This window comes from Sander lucioperca, chromosome 14, assembly GCF_008315115.2.
Source record: "Sander lucioperca isolate FBNREF2018 chromosome 14, SLUC_FBN_1.2, whole genome shotgun sequence".
NCBI classification, from domain to species: Eukaryota; Metazoa; Chordata; class Actinopteri; order Perciformes; family Percidae; genus Sander; species Sander lucioperca.
The window spans coordinates 23,933,792-23,957,098 of NC_050186.1; the positions used below are offsets into that span (position 1 = coordinate 23,933,792).

The 23,307-nt window shown below is 42.0% G+C and overlaps 1 protein-coding gene across 5 annotated transcripts in view; it reads left to right on the plus strand.

Annotated features, from left to right (window-relative positions):
• fsd1l (fibronectin type III and SPRY domain containing 1-like) overlaps window positions 1-17,876 on the plus strand; it is a 21,580-nt gene extending 3,704 nt beyond the window's left edge. Inside the window, exons 3-13 of one of the 5 annotated variants that reach the window (XM_035991703.1) lie at window positions 320-451; window positions 2,639-2,740; window positions 3,008-3,030; window positions 4,503-4,624; window positions 4,701-4,934; window positions 12,914-13,012; window positions 13,236-13,365; window positions 14,090-14,178; window positions 15,620-15,874; window positions 16,078-16,286; window positions 16,347-16,568. In XM_035991703.1, coding sequence (XP_035847596.1) covers window positions 320-451; window positions 2,639-2,740; window positions 3,008-3,030; window positions 4,503-4,624; window positions 4,701-4,934; window positions 12,914-13,012; window positions 13,236-13,365; window positions 14,090-14,178; window positions 15,620-15,874; window positions 16,078-16,286; window positions 16,347-16,397 — 1,446 coding nt within the window. In that variant the 3' untranslated portion in view covers window positions 16,398-16,568. Of the gene's footprint in view, window positions 1-319; window positions 452-2,638; window positions 2,741-3,007; window positions 3,031-4,502; window positions 4,625-4,700; window positions 4,935-12,913; window positions 13,013-13,235; window positions 13,366-14,089; window positions 14,179-15,619; window positions 15,875-16,077; window positions 16,569-17,026 lie in introns of those variants that run through there. The other 4 variants (XM_035991702.1, XM_031321579.2, XM_031321576.2 and 1 more) reach the window with 4 other exon arrangements.
• The last annotated feature ends 5,431 nt before the right edge of the window (window positions 17,877-23,307 follow it).

Here is a 23,307-nt window from a genome sequence, read left to right on the forward strand (position 1 = left end):
CAATTCAATTCAATTTTTCAATTTTCAATTCTATCCACTCTAATCCACTGACTGCAAGACCCAGGCAGACCCAGGGCATGCTGGGAAATGCCTGGGTCTCAGCTGATCTAACAGCTGATTGGTTCAGAATCCACTCAACATGATAACGTTTATATGAACTTTTTATAGTTTCATCTCCAGTCTGTTATTAACATCAGTCATGTAGAGCATTTTAACAGCTAGGGTTAGGGCTGCTGATGCTGCTTTTAGTCCTCCCCCCCCCGGCTGCTGCTGCTCTCTTTTAGTAATAACTTTCTAATAACTTTGTCCCTCCAATCAGGAGGAGTCGTGTTCGGTGATGTCAGAGCTGGAGGCGGAGCTCGAGCAGCTGAGCTCCGCCCTGGAGGAGAAGGGGGCGGAGCTTCGTGACGTCATTAAAGAGGAGAAGCAGAGGAAAGAGGCGGAGCTTCAGGTAGAGAAACTTTAATGTTTTTTTTTTTGTTATTAAACTTTTTATTTAAAGAGAATTACGTTATACATGTTGCTCTTAAGTCTGTATGCATGCCATTGATCAGGAAAGAAAAATTCACATCATTACAAAAGCACCCACACTCTCTCACATCACAGTACCTCTATACCGGTTCTGGACTGGTATGGAATTTAAGATTCCAAAAAATAAGAAGTGGTAGTGATAACTACAAGAATAAAAATAGAATAAATAAAATAGGTAAATATACAGCAGTGAATAAGATAGACAATAACAGCTATAAAATTAATACTAAATAAATTTGTCTGCTCCATATGTACCTTTCCTCATTCATAAACTTTTCCTGCAAATAATATCCTATAGTGGGGTGACAATAACTGCGATGGCAAATCAACAACACAAATGATAATAATTGTAGATTAAGTAAGATAGTTTGCTGTATACATGTATAACTCTCTATTTGCTGAAACAAAGAACGAAAACTGAACCAGATGAGTGGAGTCAAAAACTAGGGGGATTTAACACATTACTCAGAATCTTTACTTAAAGCTGTTATAAAGTTTATCCAGGTTTTCCAGTAGCTCTCAAACTTATCTTGTTCAAGCCTGAGAATGAATGTTAGCTTCTCCATTATAAAAATATCCTGAACCACTTTGATCCAGTCCCGATTGTAGGATAATCTTTTACCAACCATTTCCTCGTGATTGCTTTCTTACTTGCTAGTAATAGGATATTATACATATATTTGTTTTCAGACCCCTTCACAGTGTCCAGTCTTAATCCCAGACATAAAGTCACGAACTCTGATGGAATCACTATTTTCATGATTTTCTCCATGGTCAATTTAATTTCTTTCCAATATTTTGAAATGGCCGGGCAGCCCCAAAACACATGAAAATGTGTTGCATTATTCTCGCCACAAGATCTCCAACAGGATGTACTTGCTCCCTGAGAAATCCTTTGAGCTGGAACTCTAAAAAACCTAACTATACTCTTCCACCCAAATTCTCTCCAGGACAGAGCAGATATACTTTTCCACTGTTGTGAAATTATTTCTCCCCACATTTCCATCTGCATCACAATGTTACTCTCCTTCTCCCATTTCGCCTTTATATATGCAGTATCATTCCCCTCTACATCTTGTAACACCTTATATATCTTTGATATGTTTCCACGTTCAGGGTCTGACCTGTAACCGAGTAGAAATATCTTCACTATACCCAAATTAGTTTGTTGCAATTCTTCCTTTCTCGTTATTTTCTCTAGGCAATGTCTAAGTTGCAAAAATCTATAAAAATCCTGACTGGTTAAACCAAATCGATTTTTAAGATCCTGGAATTGTCGCAGCGTGCCCCCCTCATAGAGGTCACAGTGTTTTATTAACCCTTTAAATCCTGCATCCATCCTGTTTGGTAAGAAATCTGAGTCATATCCTATCCATCTTATGATCCAGTATGGTTCTTTGGCCTTGTTTTTGTTGACTACCCTGTGCCAAATCTTAAGTGACATTTTTATCAATGGGTTTATGTCTTTTAGACAGGCAACCAACCCACTGTCCCCAATGAGAGAGGCCTCCTTTATCTTTTGCTAGTTGAAGAGTCTTATAGCGAATTCTTGGCCTCTTCCCCTGCCAGATGAATCGGGATATTAATTTGTCTAATTCTTGAAATTTCCCCTTTGGAAGTTCTGCTGGTATGTTTTAGAAACTTTAATGTTTTAACATCTTTATTCCTGTTTCCTTAAATACATTTTATCTTTTCCTTCAGACTTTAAACTTAGCAATCTGATTTCCTCTAAAGTTCTTTATTCATCAAAATCTTCTAAGGGTGCCCGGGTAGCTCAGTTGGTAGACTGGGCGCCCTTATATAGAGGTTTAGTCCTCGACACAGTGGGCCAGAGTTTGACTCCGACCTGCAGCCTTTTGCTGCATGTCATTCCCTCTCTCTCCCCTTTCGTGTCTTTAGCTGTCCTGTCAATAAAGGCCAAAAATGCCCCAAAAAAACAATCTTGAAAACAAAAAACAGAAAATCTTCTGAAAGTTTTCTAATATAAAAGTAATTCATGATTATTATCACATTTAAAAACATTTAAACTTGTTTTCCTACTCCCACTTACTGACTGAACTATATATATATACACTGTATATATATCTTTATATCTTTTATTTTATAGAAGCAGCTGTTGGAGGGAAAGTCGGCCGTTCTGTCGTGTGAAGAACTGCTCGAGTTCGCCAATCAGACGCTGACGATTACCAACGAAGAAGAGTTCCTGAAGGTACGATGGGAGGATGAAGAAGTTAAATCGTCATTTAATTAATCATCATTTAAACTTATGGTCCGGGTGTATACTGGGTTCTGATTGGCTGCAGGGGGCCATTAGGTCAGGGTAGATGTTCCCGGGTATATGTATGGGTTAGGGGGTCAGGGCTTATAGACGCCACATATCATTCTTACTTAACAAACTACAAACATAAAATACACTCATGAATAGTTCTTTTTATTTTAATACATATTTAAAGTTTCTGTTATCTGTTTTTTTCAGGCTGCAAAACAAATCAAAGAAAGGTTTGTTCACTGTTGTATTATGATTTAACATAATGATAGTAATATATTGATATTAACATATTGATAGTAATATATTGATATTAACATATTGATATTAATATATTGATATTAACATATTGATACTAATATATTGATATTAACATATTGATATTAATATATTGATATTAACATATTGATATTAATATATTGATATTCATATATTGATATTAACATATTGATATTTACATATTGATATTAATATATTGATATTAACATATTGATATTAATATATTGATATTCATATATTGATATTTACATATTGATATTGATATATTGATATTAACATATTGATATTAACATATTGATATTAATATATTGACATTTACATATTGATATTAATGTATTTATATTAATATACTGATATGTATATATTGATATTAACATATTGATATTAACATATTGACATTAATATATTGATATTAATATATTGCTCAATATGAACATGAGTAAATGTTTTTCTTATTGATGTTCATTTTTATCATTAGTTTCTAAGTTGATTTCCTTGTCATGTTTTATTATTTTATTTCCTGTTTGTTATTTTTGTTGAGTTTGGTTTTCATTTTTTACATTTAATGGTAGCACTGCATATTACGGTACGGTAATAAGATGGTAATAGTGGGGTAACAATGTGATAATAAAGAGGTAATATATTGGTAATAACATGTAATTACCAAAGTAATAACTGGGTAATACATCACAGTAATAAGATGTAATACTGGGGTAATAAGGTGATAAGAAGATAACATGTAATAACATGCAATTACGAATGTAATAAGTAGGAAAGGGTTCGATAATAACCATATGTATATCTGGGTAATGGCAATATAGTTCTATTAATATTGTAATAACATGGTAATAATGCGGTAATATATGTTGATGTTTTCACAGTATTATAGGCTACTATCAGCGCAATACCTTCCAAATTAGATAAAACTTCTTGGAGTTTAAAATTGGTAATTACCATATTATAATGCTGAAATTCATCCACCCTTCATGTTCCAAACATTTCACTTTTGTTTCAAGGTAATACTTTACAAATGGTATGTTTAATCTTTTGACTTCTTACCTGGAAACACATCTGGTAGTTTCTGCATAATAACCATGAATCAGTGCAGCAAAATGCAAAACTGCCTGTTTCTATTGTATTACATGGTAATATTAGACTAACAGAGGTGCAGGGTTAGGGTTAGGGTTACCCAGTTATTACTTTGGTAATTACATGTTATTACCTATATATTACCTCTTTATTATCACATTGTACCCCACTATTACCATCTTATTACCGTACCGTAATATGCAGTGCTACCCATTTAATTAGTTTTTTGTTCTTGGTTGATTTCTTCTCAATCAATAACACGATTTGAACCAATCAAAGTTCAGAGTTTTAAATGACATCATTAAACCCCGCCCCCCGCTGGAACCCCTGTTGCCAGGATAACCATGGCTCCAGCGTTCCGGCTGACGACTCGTCCGGCGGTTTCAGAGAACATGTCTCAGTTTACCGTGGACTTCAGCGCCGAGAGGGCAGGGCTTCAGCGACTTCACTTTCTGTCCGGTGAGCCTGTTTGTTTTTTAGTTTTTGATCTTTGTCAGTTTATTGTTATTTATATTTGTTGTTTTTGTTGTTCCAGTTCCCGGAGCTCCAGAGATCGACGTCTCCGGCTGCTTTGTCTGTGACAACACAGTCAGGGTTGCCTGGCAACCGGCCAGCGAGGCCGACGCAGAGGGCGAGGGCATCGTCGGACGAATCGAACACTATGAACTCGAATACCGAAAAACGAACCGTGACAGCTTGCTGAGAGCCGCAGGAGAGGCATGCTGGGAAAAAATCCCCGACATCAGAGACACACATGTCACAATCTCAGGTCAGGGGTCAGAGGTCACGTCTGATTCCTTTTCTTTATCTGTTTTATCTGTTTGTACATCTGAGCTTAATTGTGAAATCAGAAACTGTTGAGAACCATTTTGACTTCAGCAATTTAACCATGAAGTAATGAAATCATCATTGGTAAGTTAATTGATTTTATTCTGGCTGCCGCTGTCACTGTTTTGTATATGTTAAGGTTAATTAGGGGAAACTTTCATCTTGAAAATTACCGTTAATCTCTAAATTTAACGTTACCAAAATTATGCACATTTATTGTAATTCTGCATAAGTACGTTTCCCAAATGAATCATCCATCCATTCATCGCCAGCCGCTTATCCGGGGTTGTGTCGTGGGGGCAGCACCTCCAGCAGGGGACCCCAAACTTCCCTTTCCATAGCCACATTAACCAGCTTTGACTGGAGCCCAGGCCAGGTTGGAGATATAATCCCTCCACCTAGTCCTGGGTCTCCCCCAAGCCCAGGGGTCATCCTTACAAGATGCTGAACCTCCTCCCTAGGGAGGCACCCAGAAGGCATCCTTACAAGTTGCTGAACCTCCTCCCTAGGGAGATGCCCAGGCGGCATCCTTACCAGATGCTGAACCTCTTACCAGATGCTGAACCTCTTACCAGATGCTGAACCTCCTCCCTAGGGAGGTGCCCAGGGGGCTTCCTTACCAGATGCTGAACCACCTACCTAGGGAGGCTCCCAGGAGGCATCCTTACCAGATGCTGAACTACCTCCCTGGGGAGGCGCCCAGGGGGTTTCCTTACCAGATGCTGAACCTCCTCCCTAGGGAGGCGCCCAGGGGGCATCCTTACCGGATGCTGAACCTCCTCCCTAGGGAGATGCCCAGGAGGCATCCTTACCAGATGCTGAACCTCCTCCCTAGGGAGATGCCCAGGAGGCATCCTTCCCAGATGCTGAACCTCCTCCCTACGGAGGCGCCCAGGAGGCATCCTTCCCAGATGCTGAACCTCCTCCCTAGGGAGGTGCCCAGGGGGCATCCTTATCAGATGCTGAACCACCTCCCTAGGGAGTAGGGCTGCATGATATGAGGAAAATATCTAATTGCAATTATTTTAACTGATATTGCGATTGCAATATGATTCACGATATTGGAGGGAATGATCGTTTTTGTATCATTATTCACATTTTCATTGAAAATTATTAACATTGAAAGAAATTAAAATGATTACAGTGTGATTTTTGCGAGGATCTGTACCAAACAAAGATTTTTTGCTTTAGTCTGTAGGATACGATTTGTAGGCCGGGACATCTCTGCAGCACCACAATACTTAATTCAGAACGGTTTGTCACATATTTTGCCATTAACAAATATTGTTATTGTTGTGATTTGGATATTGCACTAGTCCATATTGCGATTTCGATACAATTGCGATTAATTGTGCAGCCCTACTAAGGAGGCGCTCAGGGGGCTTCCTTCCCAGATGCTGAACCTCATCCCTAGGGAGGTGCCCAAACCACCTCAATGCTCCTTTCAGCGGCCCTACTCAGAGCTCCTCACGATGATGATGACTCACGATGACTGAGCTTCTCACCATATCTCCAAGAGAGACGCCAGCCACCCTCCTGAGGAAACCCATTTCGGCTGCTTGTACCTGGGATCTTGTTCTTTCGGTGATGACCCAGCCTTTATGAACATATGTGAGGGTAGAAACAGAAATTGACAGGTAGCTCGAGAGCTTTGTCTTCTGGCTCAGCTCTCTTTTTGTCACAACGTTGCAGTAAAGTGAATGTAATACCGCCCCCGCTCTATTATCCCCTCACTCCGGAACAAGACCCCGAGGTACTTAAACTCTTTCACTTTGGGCAAGGACTCATACTCTACCCGGAGAAGGTACTCCATCTCTTTCCTCCTGAGAACCATGCCCTCAGATTTAGAGGTGCTGATCCTCATCCCAGCCGCTTCACACTCTGTCACGCCCCGGTGACTCTCTGGTCTGGTGTGACTGTGTTTTGTTTTATTTTCTCGTTTGGTTGCTTGTAGTGTGGTTGGTGTGTTTTTGTTTTCTCTCCTGCCTTAACGTAATTTTCCACAGTGTGTGGACATGCCTCCTCCTGCTGCCTTCTCCCCGCACCTGGTTCCTATTCACTATCAACTCACCTGCTACTCATCAGCTCATCAACCTCCTTTAAAGTTCAGTGTGACTTTCTGCTCAACGCTGGATTGTTACTTACCCAGAGTATGAGTTTCTTGCTGCTCTCGTTGGTGTTTTCCAGTCTTGAGTTTTTGCTTCAATCTAACCTGTCTGTTTTCCGTGTCCTAGAAGAGAATACTCACCTTCAGCAACCACCAGATCTCGGACCCAGTCAGCTCCGCTCGAGTCTCCAGCTTCTACAAACCTCGACCACCTCGCCGCACTCAGCTACCAGTTTCCAACCACTACGGACCAGTTCCTCTCCTACCACAAGTTTTTGTTGACAATAAATATTTTTTCTGTTTCCACTACTCCAGTTTCCGTGTTTGAGTTCTGTCCCAAAACCAGACAGAACAATCCAGCCAGTATGGACTCAGTGGATCTGGAGCCGGTGCGCCATGCTGTCTCCACACAGGGAGCAATTTTGGAGCGGCACAGCCAGACTCTACAGGATATCATGGGTGGTTTCCAACAGCTCAACGCACGGCTGATGGAGTTTCAGGCTGTCTCTCAAGCTGCTTCTTCAATGCAAGGACCCCCTCCTCCGGCAGCAGTTTCTACACGGGAACCTTGGGTTTCCCCGCTCGAGAGGTATTACGGACATTTAGGTAAATGTAAAACATTTCTCCTGCAATGTGGTTTAATCTTCGACCTGCAGCCATATTCCATGACATATTCCACCGAGAAAGCTAAAATAGCTCACCTTATTGGATTGCTGGAAGGAGAGGCGTTGGAGTGGGCGGCCGTGCACTGGAGGAGACAGGACCCGGTGACATCCACATACGCCAATTTCACCCGTGAGATGAGTAAAGTTTTTGATCATCCAGTTACAGGACAAGATGCAGCCAGGAGATTGACGTCTCTTCGCCAGGGGTCACGGAGTGTTGCAGAATACTCAATTGAGTTTCGTACTCTTATTGCTGAGAGTGGTTGGAATGAAGCGGCGTCACAGACTGTGTTTGTTCATGAACTCAATGAACAATTAAAAGATGAACTTGTGTCTTATCCAGAGTCGAGGAATTTGGATGATTTGATTTCTCTTTCTATTCGCATCGACAACCATTGCAGTGAGAGAAGGAGGAAGAGACGAGCAGCCGGTGGTGACATCACTCCTCGCCGTGGACATCGATCTCATGCTGTTACGGCGGCTCGTCAGACAGAGGATTCCGATTTCCATCCTGGTACTCCGAGAGCGGCTTCTCCAGGGCCCGAACCTATGCAAATGGGACGGAACAGGCTGAGCAAGGAGGAATGGGAGAGTTGCAGAGCCAGTAATAGTTGTCTCTACTGTGGTCAGCTGGGCCATTATGTCGCCAGCTGTTCTACCCGTCCTTTAAACCGGAGGGATCGCTAGCTGAGGGAAGTATCCTAGCGAGTCGGACATCTTCTCCCTTATCTTCCCGTCCTCACCCCCAACTGCATGCCGTCATCTGCTGGAAAGGTCAGTCTTTAGAGATTCTTGCATTAATTGACTCTGGGGCTGATGAATGTTTTTTGGACACTAGGCAGTTAATCAACTTGGGCTGCCCGTTGAACATCTGGAGAAGCCAGTGGAAGCCCAAACCTTGGACGGAAGGTTACTGGCCAGCATCACCACCAGAACCTGTTCCATTCAGCTCCAGTTGTCTGGCAACCACTCGGAACAGAATTTTTTTTGTCATGGATTCACCTTTCATGCCACTGGTTTTGGGTCACTCGTGGCTCGTTAAACACAATCCCAATATTGACTGGACAACAGCCAAAATAACCAACTGGAGCTCCGCCTGCCATGCCAGTTGTCTGCAATCTGCTCTACCTCTGTCTGCCTCCAACCTGAAACCCAGCCTGGACGCTCCTGACCTGTCTCTCGTCCCTGCTGATTATCATGACCTTGGGGAGGTCTTCAGTAAGCAGCAAGCTCTCACTCTGCCTCCACACCGCCCATATGATTGTGCTTTCGACCTGTTGCCTGGTTCCACTCATCCACGTAGCCGCCTTTACAGCCTGTCCAAACTGGAGCAGGAGACCATGAGGGAATATATTAATGGATCTCTAGCAGCTGGCATAATTCGCCCATCATCTTCCCCACTGGGAGCCGGATTCTTTTTTGTGGGCAAGAAGGATGGAACTCTCCACCCTTCTATTGACTTCAGAGGTTTGAATGACATTACCATTAAAAATAAGTATCCTCTTCCTCTCATGAGTTCTGCTTTTGAGTCCCTCCAGGGGGCCTCCATCTTCACTAAACGGGACCTCCGCAACGCGTACCATCTGGTGCGTATCCGTGAGGGAGATGAGTGGAAGAAGGCTTTTAACACTCCGCTTGGACATTTTGAGTACCTGGTCATGCCTTTTGGCCTTACTAATGCTCCTGCAGTTTTCCAATGCCTTGTTAATGATGTATTAAGGGACATGTTGGGCAGATTTGTGTTTGTCTATCTTGATGACATTCTGATATTTTCCAGAGATCCTGTCGAGCACACACAACATGTTCGCCAGGTTCTTCAGCGGCTGTTGGAGAACAGTCTGTTCGTGAAGGTAGAGAAGTGCGAATTTCACGCCCCATCAGTTTCCTTTCTGGGTTACAGTGTCGCTGAGGGGCAGTTACTGATGGATCCAAGCAAGGTGAGAGCCGTACAGGAGTGGCCCAGACCAGAGAACAGGAAGCAATTACAGAGGTTTTTGGGATTTGCTAATTTCTATAGACGTTTTATTAGGAATTACAGCCATCTGGCTGCCCCTCTAACCTCTCTCACCTCCACTAATAGACTTTTTTCATGGACTCCTGGGGCAGAGGAGGCATTCACGAGACTGAAGGAGCTTTTCACTACAGCTCCCATCCTCACCCAGCCTGACACCAGCCGACAGTTTGTGGTGGAGGTTGATGCCTCGGATGTGGGAGTGGGAGCTATCCTATCTCAACGGAACCCGAGTGATCATAAACTCCACCCTTGTGCTTTCTTTTCGCACGTTTGTCTCCTACAGAGAGAAATGATGATGTTGGAAACAGAGAGTTGCTTGCTGTGAAACTGGCACTTGAGGAATGGAGGCACTGGTTGGAAGGAGCCGAACAACCATTTCTGTTTTGGACTGACCATAAGAATCTCAAATACATCCGCTCAGCTAAACGTCTCAACTCTTGGCAGGCTAGGTGGGCCCTGTTTTTTGGTCGTTTTAACTTTGCTCTGACTTACAGACCCGGTTCTCGTAATGTCAAACCTGACTCCCTGTCCCGCCTGTTTGAGAAAGAGGAGAGTGGATCTGCTGTTCCTGACACCATTATTTCTGACGCCTGTGTCGTTGGTGCTGTTTCTTGGAGGATCGAAGAGGAGGTCAAGGAGGCCCTGCAACGTGACCCAGGTCCAGGTAACGGTCCGAATGGACGCCTGTTTGTACCCCAGTCTGTCAGAACATCTGTGTTGTTGTGGGGACACTCCTCTAAACTTACCTGTCACCCAGGTGTGGCCCGCACACTTGCTTTCCTCAAAAGACGGTTCTGGTAGCCAACTATGGAGGCGGATGTTAAGTCGATTGTTTCTGCCTGTTCTGTGTGTGCCCAAAACAATACATCTACTCAGCCGAGTTCAGGCCTGCTGCGACCGCTGCCTATTCCTCATCGTCCTTGGTCTCACCTTTCCCTGGATTTTGTGACCGGGCTGCCACTGTCCAAAGGTATGACCACTATTCTGACTTGTTGTTGATCAGTTTAGCAAGTTTGCTCGTTTCCTGCCTCTGCCTAAACTGCCCTCTGCCAAGGAGACGGCTGAATTGTTACAGGAGGTGTTTCTGATTTTTGGACTACCCGTGGACATAGTATCGGATAGAGGACCCCAGTTCATCTCAGCTGTTTGGCACTCCTTCTGCCGAGCTATTGGTGCATCTGTGAGCCTGACCTCTGGATATCACCCTCAGTCCAACGGTCAAGCAGAACGGGCTAACCAGAAGTTGGAGGTTGCCCTTCGCTGTATGGTCTCTACCAACCCTACCACCTGGTCATTCCAACTTCCTTGGGGGCAGTACGCCCACAACACCTTGCCTACATCTGCCACAGGTCTGTCACCCTTCCAATGTGTTTACGGTTTTCAACCACCTCTGTTTCCGTCCCAGGAGAAGGAGATCTCTGTGCCTTCTGTCCAGTTCTACATCCGTAGGAGTCATCGGACCTGGCATCGGGCTCGGGCTACACTCCTAAAGAACTCTGACCACTACCAGCGACACGCTAACCGTCGTCGCATTCCCGCCCCATCCTATTCGGTTGGGGACAAGGTGTGGCTCTCCTCTAAGGATCTTCCTCTGAAGACTGACTCCAGGAAGTTGTCTCCAAGGTTTGTGGGTCCTTTTGTGATCGAAAGGGTTATTAACCCTGTTGTGGTTCGTCTCAAGCTGCCCCGCACTCTCAGGGTTAATCCCTTGTTTCATGTTTCTCGGATCAAACCTGTCAGGATCAGTCCTACTGCCACCCCCACCTGCACCTCCTCCTCCTCGGATGATTGACGATCATTCTGCCTGCACGGTTTGTCGGATTCTCGACTCCCGCAGCAGGGGTAGGGGTGTTCAGTATCTCATTAACTGGGAGGGTTACGGCCCTGAGGAGAGAAGTTGGGTGCCCAGGCGTCAGATCCTGGACGCTGCTATGGTGAGGGATTTTCATTATTCTCACCCTACTAAACCTGGAGCGCCAGGGGGCGCTCGTCGGAGAGGAGGTACTGTCACGCCCCGGTGACTCTCTGGTCTGGTGTGACTGTGTTTTGTTTTATTTTCTCGTTTGGTTGCTTGTAGTGTGGTTGGTGTGTTTTTGTTTTCTCCCCTGCCTTAACGTCATTTTCCACAGTGTGTGGACATGCCTCCTCCTGCTGCCTTCTTCCCGCACCTGGTTCCTATTCACTATCAACTCACCTGCTACTCATCAGCTCATCAACCTCCTTTAAAGTTCAGTGTGACTTTCTGCTCGACGCTGGATTGTTACTTACCCAGAGTATGAGTTCTTGCTGCTCTCGTTGGTGTTTTCCAGTCTTGAGTTTTTGCTTCAATCTAACCTGTCTGTTTTCCGTGTCCTAGAAGAGAATACTCACCTTCAGCAACCACCAGATCTCGGACCCAGTCAGCTCCGCTCCAGCTTCTACAAACCTCGACCACCTCGCCGCACTCAGCTACCAGTTTCCAACCACTACGGACCAGTTCCTCTCCTACCACAAGTTTTTGTTGACAATAAATATTTTTTTCTGTTTCCACTACTCCAGTTTCCGCGTTTGAGTTCTGTCCCAAAACCTGACACACTTGGCTGCGAACCGATCCAGTGACTGCTGAAGGTCACGGACCAATGATGCCATCAGGACCACAGCATCTGCAAAAAGCAGCGATGATCCCCAGCCCACCGAACTGCAACTCCGCACCACCACGACTATGCCTGTATATCCTGTCCATGAGGCCGGGTGCCCCAAGCAGTTGCCTGGTTTGTCTGTTGACAAGCGGCGGCTCTGCAGATGAGATGTAGTTGGTTTAGTGTGGTGAGAGGGGGTCGCTGTCATGCGTTTTGTACCCCAGCCGGTTGTCACAGTACATCACACAGCCTGTCTGATGATGCAATTATTTGTAAGGTGGATATGCATTTCGCTTTAGAAATCAGCTGTTTTTTGTTTTGGTGATAATACTCAATCTCTCCTGACTGTTTACTTGTTGCATTGTTTGGCTAGCATCTTCATTTTTGTTTCAGAGCTGAAATAGTCATACATAAGGTTTGCAGTACTATAAGAGACGACACAATACGCTAGCTCATCAGTTTACTGTAAAAAATAATTTATTTTAAAAAGTTAGCTCTAAAGTTTTTCTGTTTCAGGTCTGAAGTTTGATTCCCGCTTCATCATCGTTCGAGTACGAGCGAGAAACAAAGCGGCTGCTGGCGAGTTCTCTGAGCCTGTCACCTTGGAAACCAGAGGTGATTACATACATTACTAAATGAATGAGTGAATGAATGAGTGGACCATAAAGGTCTGTCCATGAAGGGGTAAGAGAACAAAGAAAACAGATGTCAATGCAAAAACAAAATGAAGTTTCAGGGCGAGACACAAAGACTGAATGAGAGAAACTTGTTATTGCAGCGTATAACTTTTTCTTCTTGACTTTTTGCAGAGTATAACTTATTTTTATGTTTTTTGCAGCATATAACTTTGGGTTGGAGGCAGCGACAGCGCACGTGGAGCTGCAGGTTCGGGGCAACACGGTGACCTGGGAGCCTCAGGGGGTCAAAGGTCACGACCCCCGCCTGAGAGGAAAAGAGAACAAAAGCAGGTGAGGTCACTGATGATGTCATTGGAGCGCTTGCCGTGGATGCTGGGAGTTGTAGTCACAGATGATCTTTTTGTCCCTCTGCAGTCTCCGTACTGCGTCCTCTCCACTCGCTCAGGTACAAACCGTTGCCTAGAAACCACTTTGTCACGTTCATCGCCCATTTCTCGCTTCATTTAGCCAATCACGTCACTGCTGACATCACTGCTGACATCACATCAGCGATTGTTTCAATAAAATTTCAGATCAGTTTTTATTCCATTTTTATTCAAGTTGGTGAAATTTATTTTTGTCTTGTCAAACTTGTTTCAATCTATACAAATAGTTATAGTATAGTAACATGGTATAAAATTGTATATATAGTAACCCTATAGTAAAGATTCATACTTTAAAACGTGAACCAGTTTCTATCAGGTTATTTATTCTAATCAAAAATATTGTTTTGTTACGCTGTTAAAATCATATTAGTTTAAAATAATATTTAGAACAATACTACAATTACGTATATGTGTTTTTAAAAGTTATATTTTGTTTTATTAATTTTTTCATCTTTCTCTGCTGCTTCATGGCTTTGGCTCGCCCTCATTGGCTGTTTCACACCTAACACCTAACCCCCCCCCGCCCCTGTTTCACACCTAACACCTAACCCTTCATTTATTCTCTAGGACGTTAAAGTCTTTAATAGAATAGTCGTCTAACTCTTCTCACAAGTCTTTTGTTTTATCAGCAGCAGAAGCGCCACGCCGTCGCCCAATAAGATGGCAGGAAGTCGAGCCGGACGTGACCGATTCGCTGGAGAGTCGTACACCGTGCTCGGTACTTCACATCAATATTTCAAATTTACATCTGTTGTGTGGGAGACAGAACGGACCCAAACGCTAGGCTCAGCAAAAACAGGTTTATTGTGAAAACAGGAAAGGGGGAGGAGTGGGGAGGCGGACGCCAAGGACAGGAGTGAGGGCTCTGGGGCTGAGGTAGGATGGTGAAGGAGTCTACGGGGATAGGATGGTGAGGGAGCTTGCTGGGGTAGGATGGCGAGGGAGCTAGCTGGGGGAAAGGATGGCGAGGGAGCTTGCTGGGGTAGGATGGCGAGGGAGCTAGCTGGGACAGGATGGCGAGGGAGCTAGGGGGACGCGGGGGAACCGGGACCGCGGGAGCAGAGGAGGAGACACTGGAGTCCGGGGAATATGGGTGTCGAGGAGGGGATGGCTGGAAGCAGGAGCGGAGGCAGGTCAGAGCAGAAGCGGAGACAGGGTGGAGCAGGGAGCCATGAGGAGGGGACCGAATGGTGAAGCCAGCTGACTGGTAACTGAGAGGTATGGAGGAGATGGCTGCAGGAGAGAAACACAGATAGGGTCAGCAACAGACAAGGACAGCTAAGTACAAAGAGTTTTTAGAGAGCTTGTATTGCGTGTCACCAGCGACAGCGGCGAAGGCCCTTTTGAAACTGAAGGAATTATTATTATTAGGGCCCGAGTGCCGACAGCGGCGAAGGCCCTATTGAACCTGAAGGAATTATTATTAGGGCCCGAGCGCCGACAGCGGCATTTGAACGATTTAAGGTTGACCATTGTGTGAGGTATCAATGAACTCAGCAGAGAGTTCCTTCTTCATTGGTGATGTTTTGCCCCGCCCCCTATGCTTAAGCCACGCCCCCTTTCATAACATTTGAACCATTTAAGGTAGACCCTTGTGTGAGGTATCATTGAACTCAGCAGAGACTTCCTTTTTAATTGGTGATGGGTTGACCCGGCCCCTATAATTTAGCCACGCCCATTTTTATAACTGGTGACCCATTTAAGGAAGAGTCTTGTGTGAGGTGTCATTGAACTCAGCAGAGAGTTGCTTCTTCATTGGTGATGGTTTGGCCCGCCCCCTATGCTTAAGCCACGCCCCCTTTCATAAATGCTGACCCATCTAAGGTAGAGTCTTGTGTGAGGTATCATTGAACTCAGCAGGGAGTTCCCTTTTCATTGGTGACGATTTGCGGTGTCTGAGTGCCACGCAAATGATGGTCGCAAGGAGCGGTGACCGCCGGTAACCCCGACGCACGCAGAGGAGCGAGGGCCCGTCCATCGCTGCTTGCAGCTTTAATTATTCTTGCTTTTATTTTGAAAGTCATAATTTGAAAACTGTTTGAAATCTTAAAACTGTTTTTATAAAGTTCATATTTCCATGTTGTATTCAGTAACATGGTATAAAATCAGATGTTTATTTAAATAATTCATTTAAATGTCGTTGTTTTTCTGTCTCCTAGGCGACCAGGAGATGACTGGCGGCTGTCACTACTGGGAGCTCCACCCCCTCGATGACTGGAAGTCCTTCAGTGTGGGCGTGGCCAATCGGGCCAGCCTGGGCCGCTTCGACCAATTAGGGAAGAGTTCTGGTTCCTGGTGTCTCCACGCCAGCCAATGGCTTCAGAGCTCGCTCGCTGCGAAACACAACAACCGAGCCAAGGCGCTCGACTGGCCGCTGCCCCAACGAATCGGAATCTACTGCGACTACGACAATGGTACCAGGAAGATAATTAACTTTTAGATTGTTTTACCACATTTAATGTTAACTTGCTTTTATCACCAATTACAACTTCAACCGTCAGTTTCCTCACGACATCTCATCTGCTCTCTTCAACTGTTTTAGGTCTTCCAGTTATTTTTCTCTGATGTGTCTCTCTTTAACCCAAACATCTCTGATGTGTCTCTCTTTGTTTTTCAGGAGAGCTATCGTTCATCGACGTTGATCGACTTCATCTTCTTCACTCCTTCAAAACAAAGTTCAGCCAGCCACTCGTCCCCGCCTTCACCGTCTGTACCACACTATTATTCCCCAATATTCCCCATTATTACCCAATATTACCCAATACTACTCATTATTACCCAACATTACCCATTATTATCCATTATTACCCAATATTCCCCATTATTAGCCAATATTACCCAATATTACCCAATATTAACCAATACTCCCCATTATTCTCCAATATCACCCAATATTACCCAATATTACCTAATATTTCAGTTTCAACGCCACACTGATTAATAATAAAAATTAATGGAAATCTCATAAAACCATAAAATAATGACCAACTGGCCACCAAAGATCATGTCTGTTCTTTGGGCTTTTAATATTATATCTCTATATAATATAAGATAAGATTAGACTTTATTAATCCCACACTGGGGAAATTCCTGTGCTACAGCAGCTCAAAAGATTTTTACACAAATCAGAATAACACAAATACATATTAAGTAGACATAGGAGAAAAAATATACATAAAGTATAAGAAATAGAAAAAAATATAATTAGTTATAATAGTAATAAAACAAACATATTTACACAATAAACACCCTTATATAAACAGACAATATATAAACGCAGATATACAGATGAATAGAAATGACATATTGCACAGTTGGAGGCAATAAAGAGTGATAAATAAATATACATAGTATATATATATGTAATGTAATATGTTATGTAATGTAATTAAGTAATATATTACACAAGAGGGTTTGATTTAATGTCATTATTGGCACAACAGTGATGCAGCCAGTAAGCATCACTGAAGTGCCAATAATATGACATTAAATCAAACCCTCAAAATTATACAACAACGGTTATTATATTATTCCGCAGTACTAACTGAAGTGAAACTGTGTTGCAGGTTTGGTGTGGTGGTATCACCATAACGACGGGCCTCCAGGTGCCGAGCTTCATGGGTAATTTCCTCTCCACCAATCGGAGCCTCAGCAACCTGTCGCAGTAGATCGACCAATCAGCTGTTTTTGTTTTATTATTTTTTTAATAACTGTCGTTAATTTATTCACTTTATATTTGTATTTATGAATTTTAATTTAATAAATAAATAATAGGCTATTATATATAAATATCTTTTGAATTATCAAATATTAATCAAAAATGTAAAATAAATGTTATCATATTTAAAGACCTAATGAATTAAGAAAATATATTTTACTAATTGTTCCTCCCTGCTTTAATTTGAAAGTCTGGACCTGACGCCACAGTTTTAGTTTAAGTGCTTTTACTTTGAAAATTTACTAATATTGTCTGTTAGCTCAGGCTTTTATTTTGACAGATTTTGTCCTGAAAACAGCAAGGTTTATAAATGCTGGCCGTATTAAAGTTGTGACCTCAGCGGCTTCCCGTAGAAACATTTCTTCTAAATGGCGGAACGGTGTTTTCTTTAAAGATAGTAACCGAAAAACTAAACTATTCTCTCTGGCTTTTGTTTTAATGGCTGTAACAAGATGTAATTTGTTGTGAAGTTCGTGTGGAAGTTCTATTTAATTTGTGTGAGATCATTTTATTATCAAATACTTCACTAGATATGTCGTGTTGTGCATTCCTAATGGCTTTTATTTTGAAGGTTAGAATAGAACATAGGTCCGTGTATCATCCGATCATTTGTTTTTGTTTTCACATATGAAAACGAAAAAATGAGAAAACAACTCCTTTATTGAATAAAAACTGATTCTCAACATCAAGAAAAATCTATAAAAGTACATATTTATTCTCACAATAAAAGTCAATCATGTGGTCAAAATGACCACATCATCATAGTATGTTGGTCCGTGTATCATCCGATCATTTTTTTTTGTTTTCACATATGAAAACGAAAAAACGAAATTATGACTTGATTTTTGGTTTTCCCATTCTTGCACAGAAATCAGAAAAACCACTTGATATTCCGATGTTCCCCTGTGGGTGGTGCTAAATCTGATTGGCAGGATATGCATTCATTTATTTTTCAAATTAAGAGTTTACCCACACTGTATTTGTTAGCCTGTAAAATTAATAGTCTATATGCATGCTTTTTGTCACCCAATTATTTGGCTTAACTCACTGAAAAAATCTATTGAAATAGCCTAAATATAAACATGTTCACGCATTGACAGACAAACGGCACGATCTGTTTTTGTAGGAGAGGGGAAGACCCATCTCATCGTTTAATCCTGTTGTTTTCAAAGTCATGTTAAACCATTTTTTGTTCCCAGTCAAAAATTGATAGATAGACCCAATAGTCCCAATAGCTTAAGACATCACACACAACATACACATACATCATAAAAAAAAGCAAATTCACATGAATAGCATGGACAATAAAAGAAAAAATACTAAATACTAAATAAATAAATAAAAATAATAATACTAAATAAATAAAAAAATTAAAAAAATCCAATAAAAAATCCACATGAATGTACTAAGGGATGTATAAGTATGAGATGCTTGCAGTGACAGGGCAGGGACTGACCCTGTGATTCAGGATGAGATTGTGCGTCATGGTGGTAGTTCAAATAGGTCCAATAGTGCAAGGATAAAGTCTAGAGACCAGAATTAAATATGGACAATATAAGAGATCAAAAGTCAATATAAGAGGTTTGAAGTAATAGTGTTACAGCCATTGTTCAAGTGTTAAGTTATGTTAGACCTCAGTCCAGGCTGGCGGGTGGAGGGAGGGAGGGATTGTGCATATATGGGCTAATATAGCCAGTAAACAGTGTAAACAGTATACAGTGGGCCAGTGGACAGTCAGTACATAACTGTTATTATAGGAGGTAGTGGAAGTGGTGGAGAGGGAGGAGAGGCAGACAGACTATGCAAAGAAGTCTCTCTCTCCTCTTCTCTTTAGTGAAGCATTGTAGAGTTGTATGGCTCTGGGGACAAATTACTTTCTCAGTCTGTCATGACTGACAAAATGACCGTTCCATTAATACTCATCATACAAATTTAAATAATACATTCATTCTTTGTTTTAGGTGTTTTTATTAACTTAAATTCTTATGAATAATACAATTTTTTTTGTATATTTGATATTTATGGCCTGTATGCCTCATTGATCTGAGCTTATACATCTTGAATTCGATCGAGTACTAAAAAACATAAATGCTGGATTATTTTGATGATAATAAATAATCAGATGAAACATAGTATACTGTTTATCATAGATTACTTTGGGCCAAAGTTACCAAGGACATTTTTAAGAAACCATTTAAAAATGTATACATTCACATAAAGTAACACCTGTTTGGGTCAAAAGTAAGAGATTTTATCTGTAACTTTGGAAAAAGAGAGAGACTCTGAGAAAAGGTTAGAGTAGTAGGCGTGAAAAAAGCAGGGAAATATTTAAAAAATAATAAAAATAATAAAATGATCTATGGAAAGGAGTGCCCTGTCTTTTTGGTACATGATAAAGTATCTGCATTCAGGAAAAAGTTGGACTGTGTTGGGCTCGCGTAGAACCCTGAGCGATTTGTACCACGCATGCGTTGAAACACTTGACGACCAACAGCGACCAAACATCACAACTTTTCTTTTTGTATTAAATCTTTACTATGCAATAGTCATACAAACAATCAAGACTATTAACCATAGACTGTATATTATTAATGCGATGAAGTGTAAACGTACATAGTGTCCTTTCGAAGACGGGATGACAGCTCTTCCAGCCACCACTGCTGTATACCACTATAGTAGCTACATGCTAACGGCAGTAAACACTATAGTAGCTACATGCTAACGGCAGTAAACATGTCATCTTAGCTGCCACTGTTGTTAAATTCTCCCCAATTCCGGGTCACATTCCTGCTGAAACATATCCGATTGTGTAGTGTTTGGTTCAGAAGCCTTTATCTGCGTTTTTTGACCTTAGAAAGTGCTGCTTCGTTCCACTACAATCTAACGTTAGCATACTCTATTATAATTATTATGTAGCTGTATGCTAACGCGACATAGCGGAGTATATAGCTATATATGTATGTATATAGCAGAACTAAAGTACTATCTATTTTTGACTGGGAACAAAAAATGGTTTAACATGACTTTGAACACAACAGGATTAAACGATGAGATGGGTCTTCCCCTCTCCTACAAAAACAGATCGTGCCGTTTGTCTGTCAATGCGTGAACATGTTTATATTTAGGCTATTTCAATAGATTTTTTCAGTGAGTTAAGCCAAATAATTGGGTGACAAAAAGCATGCATATAGACTATTAATTTTACATATAGACTATTAATTTTACAGGGTAACAAATACAGTGTGGGTAAACTCTTAATTTGAAAAACAATGAATGCATATCCTGCCAATCAGATTTAGCACCACCCACAGGGGAACATCGGAATATCAAGTGGTTTTTCTGATTTCTGTGCAAGAACGGGAAAACCAAAAATCAAGTCATAATTTCGTTTTTTCGTTTTCATATGTGAAAACAAAAACAAATGATCGGATGATACACGGACCAACGTACTATGATGATGTGGTCATTTTGACCACATGACTGACTTTTATTGTGAGAATAAATATGTACTTTTATAGATTTTTCTTGATGTTGAGAATCAGTTTTTATTCAATAAAATGTTGATATCTGACCTGGAATCAGAGTGAATTTATACTGAAAATGTAATTAAAACTATTTATTGATTTGTCATGTTTGTAAATGTCACATCAGCTCTGACTCAATGTTTTATACATCAACAAATAATATTATAAATATTCAAGATCTAACCCCATACAGAACCTACACCTCACTGGGACCTTTAGGATGTCTGGTGTCCAAATCTTTTCAGCTCATATTCTCTGAGCTTCATGTTATATTCAACTACGGTGGCTGGAACAGACTGGCTTCCATGTAGTAAGAAATGTTATACCAGATGTGTGTTTTCATAACAACATTATGTCTATGCTGAGTGAATCTGGTTAAAATGGTTTACAGTTTCACCAACATCATGTAAGGGTTAGGGTTAGGGTTAGGGATTAAATCAAGGGGTCCCGGTGACTTACGAATTGCACCGGGACCTTAAATGCACTCACTACTGACAGCATAGCCAAAACACCCTGGACTCCCCGTCCCTCATCAAAGCCCCCTCATCCACCGACAAAAATGAGTATATATCAAATAATATGCAATAAATTGCTTAATCAACCTTGTGAATGTGTCAGGTGAGTAAAACTCTTTTTTCTCCACAGGTACTGTATCTCAGGTAAGTATTATATAACATAAATGTATTCAGGAATATGCAATAAATTGCTTAATCAACCTTGTGAATGTGTCAGGTGAGTAAAACTCTTTTTTCTCCTGTTTTTTCTCCACAGGTACTGTATCTCAGGTAAGTATAATATAACAAAAATGTATTTAGGAATGTGCAATAAATTGCTTAACCAACCACAATATATAGGTACTCTGTTGTTGCTGCATCTCAGGTAAGTATAATATGAACAAAAAATGTACTTATAAATGCAATAAAATGCTTATATATGTATATCTTACATTATTAAGATTAATATTTCTGCTGTATCAGAGGTGAATATAAACTATAAATGAACTGTCACCAATCTGTAAGCCCAGGATACCTTTTTAACCTCTGGTTATAATAGAAAATCTTCCTTTTAGGTGTCTTCTAGTCCGTCTCTGATCCCAGGCGGGGCAGGCCAAACACGGGCCCCAGCGAAGGCGTGCAGTGAGCGGGGCTGCAGCTGCGGTCGGTATCATCCCTCTGGTGGAAAACAACAGGCCGTCGGGTAGCGGAGCGGGCCCGAACAAGGCTCCAGCAGCGACCCTGGCGCAGACGGCATCCCTGGCTCATCATGGCGCTCCGGTCGTCTCTCATGGTGCAGGTCCGACGATCGCGGCGTAATGGAGAACCCCCGTGGCCAAAGAGTTGGATCCTTACCGGTAGGTTGGTAGCGGTCAGCCATCTCTCCTGGTTGTAGCTGTAGCTGTAGCTAACAGCTAACAGGCTGCAGTCTCGACCTGGAGTCGCCATTTTGTGCCTCTCACGGACATTTCAACTTTAAAAGACACTTCCAAAAAATGGAATAAACTCAAAAAGAGTAAACGTGATGGTCTTGAGTAGTATTTATTTCGACGACGTACGTTTCAACCTCAATAGGCCTTTATCAAGTCTGCATACATACTCATTTGCGTCTTTTCATTCCTCAAGCAACAAGCGGCACGGGCAAGTAAGGCTGGCAGCAATCTGAACAGACAGGCAGGAAGTACGTAATCACGTGTTTTAGTCCTTCACAATAAAAGTTCCTGTTTTTTTCAGAATAAAGGCACAACAGTGCTCTTAATACATTCAACAGTTGAAACTAAGTGGAAGTCACAAAAGTGCTCTTCTAAGTGTGGATATGCAGTCTGAATCACTCAAAATAGAGGCTTAAATAATAATTAAAGTCACAACAGTGCTCTTTAATATATAGAACTGCATCCAAATTATTAGGGGTTCAACTGGTTAAGTTCAGAATTCAGGAAAACAGGTAAGGTGTATTCAAAAATCCTCTGGTTAGGATTAGGTCAAAAGACCATCTGGTTAGGTTTAGGTCAAGAGACCGTCTGGTTAAGATTAGGTCAAAAGACCATCTGGGTTAGGGTTAGGGTTAGGGTTAGGGTTAGGGTTAGGGTTAGGGTTAGGGTTATGGTCCCGCAACCAGAGGTTGGGACATCCCCCATTCAAAGTCAATCACAAGTTGGGTCAAAAAAACGACCTTGGTACTCCACAGAATTACACCATGAAACCCAATGGGGCCCAACTGCCAACAACTCTGTAGACCCAACATAGAAAAATTCAACTTCTCCGGCGATTTTCGCCACCAGGTGGCGCCAGAGAGCAAAAATTAGAGCCAATAGAACCGTTCGAAACCAACTTTTCAGTGCAGGACCCTCAAAAAACTACTTTTTATGTATTCATAATGCATATTAATATAAATATCATAATCATAACTTCAAAGGGCCGCCACACCCCCCCCCACCCCTCCCAGACCCCCCAGGAGGACCCCAGGGGCCCAACTTGTCAGTGTGGGACCCTCACAAAATAACTTTTTTATGTTTTATAATAAATATAATATAGATATAATAATCATAACTATAAACGCCCCCCCCACCCCCCTCACCCCCCCCAGACCCCCCCCAGACCCCCCCAGGAGG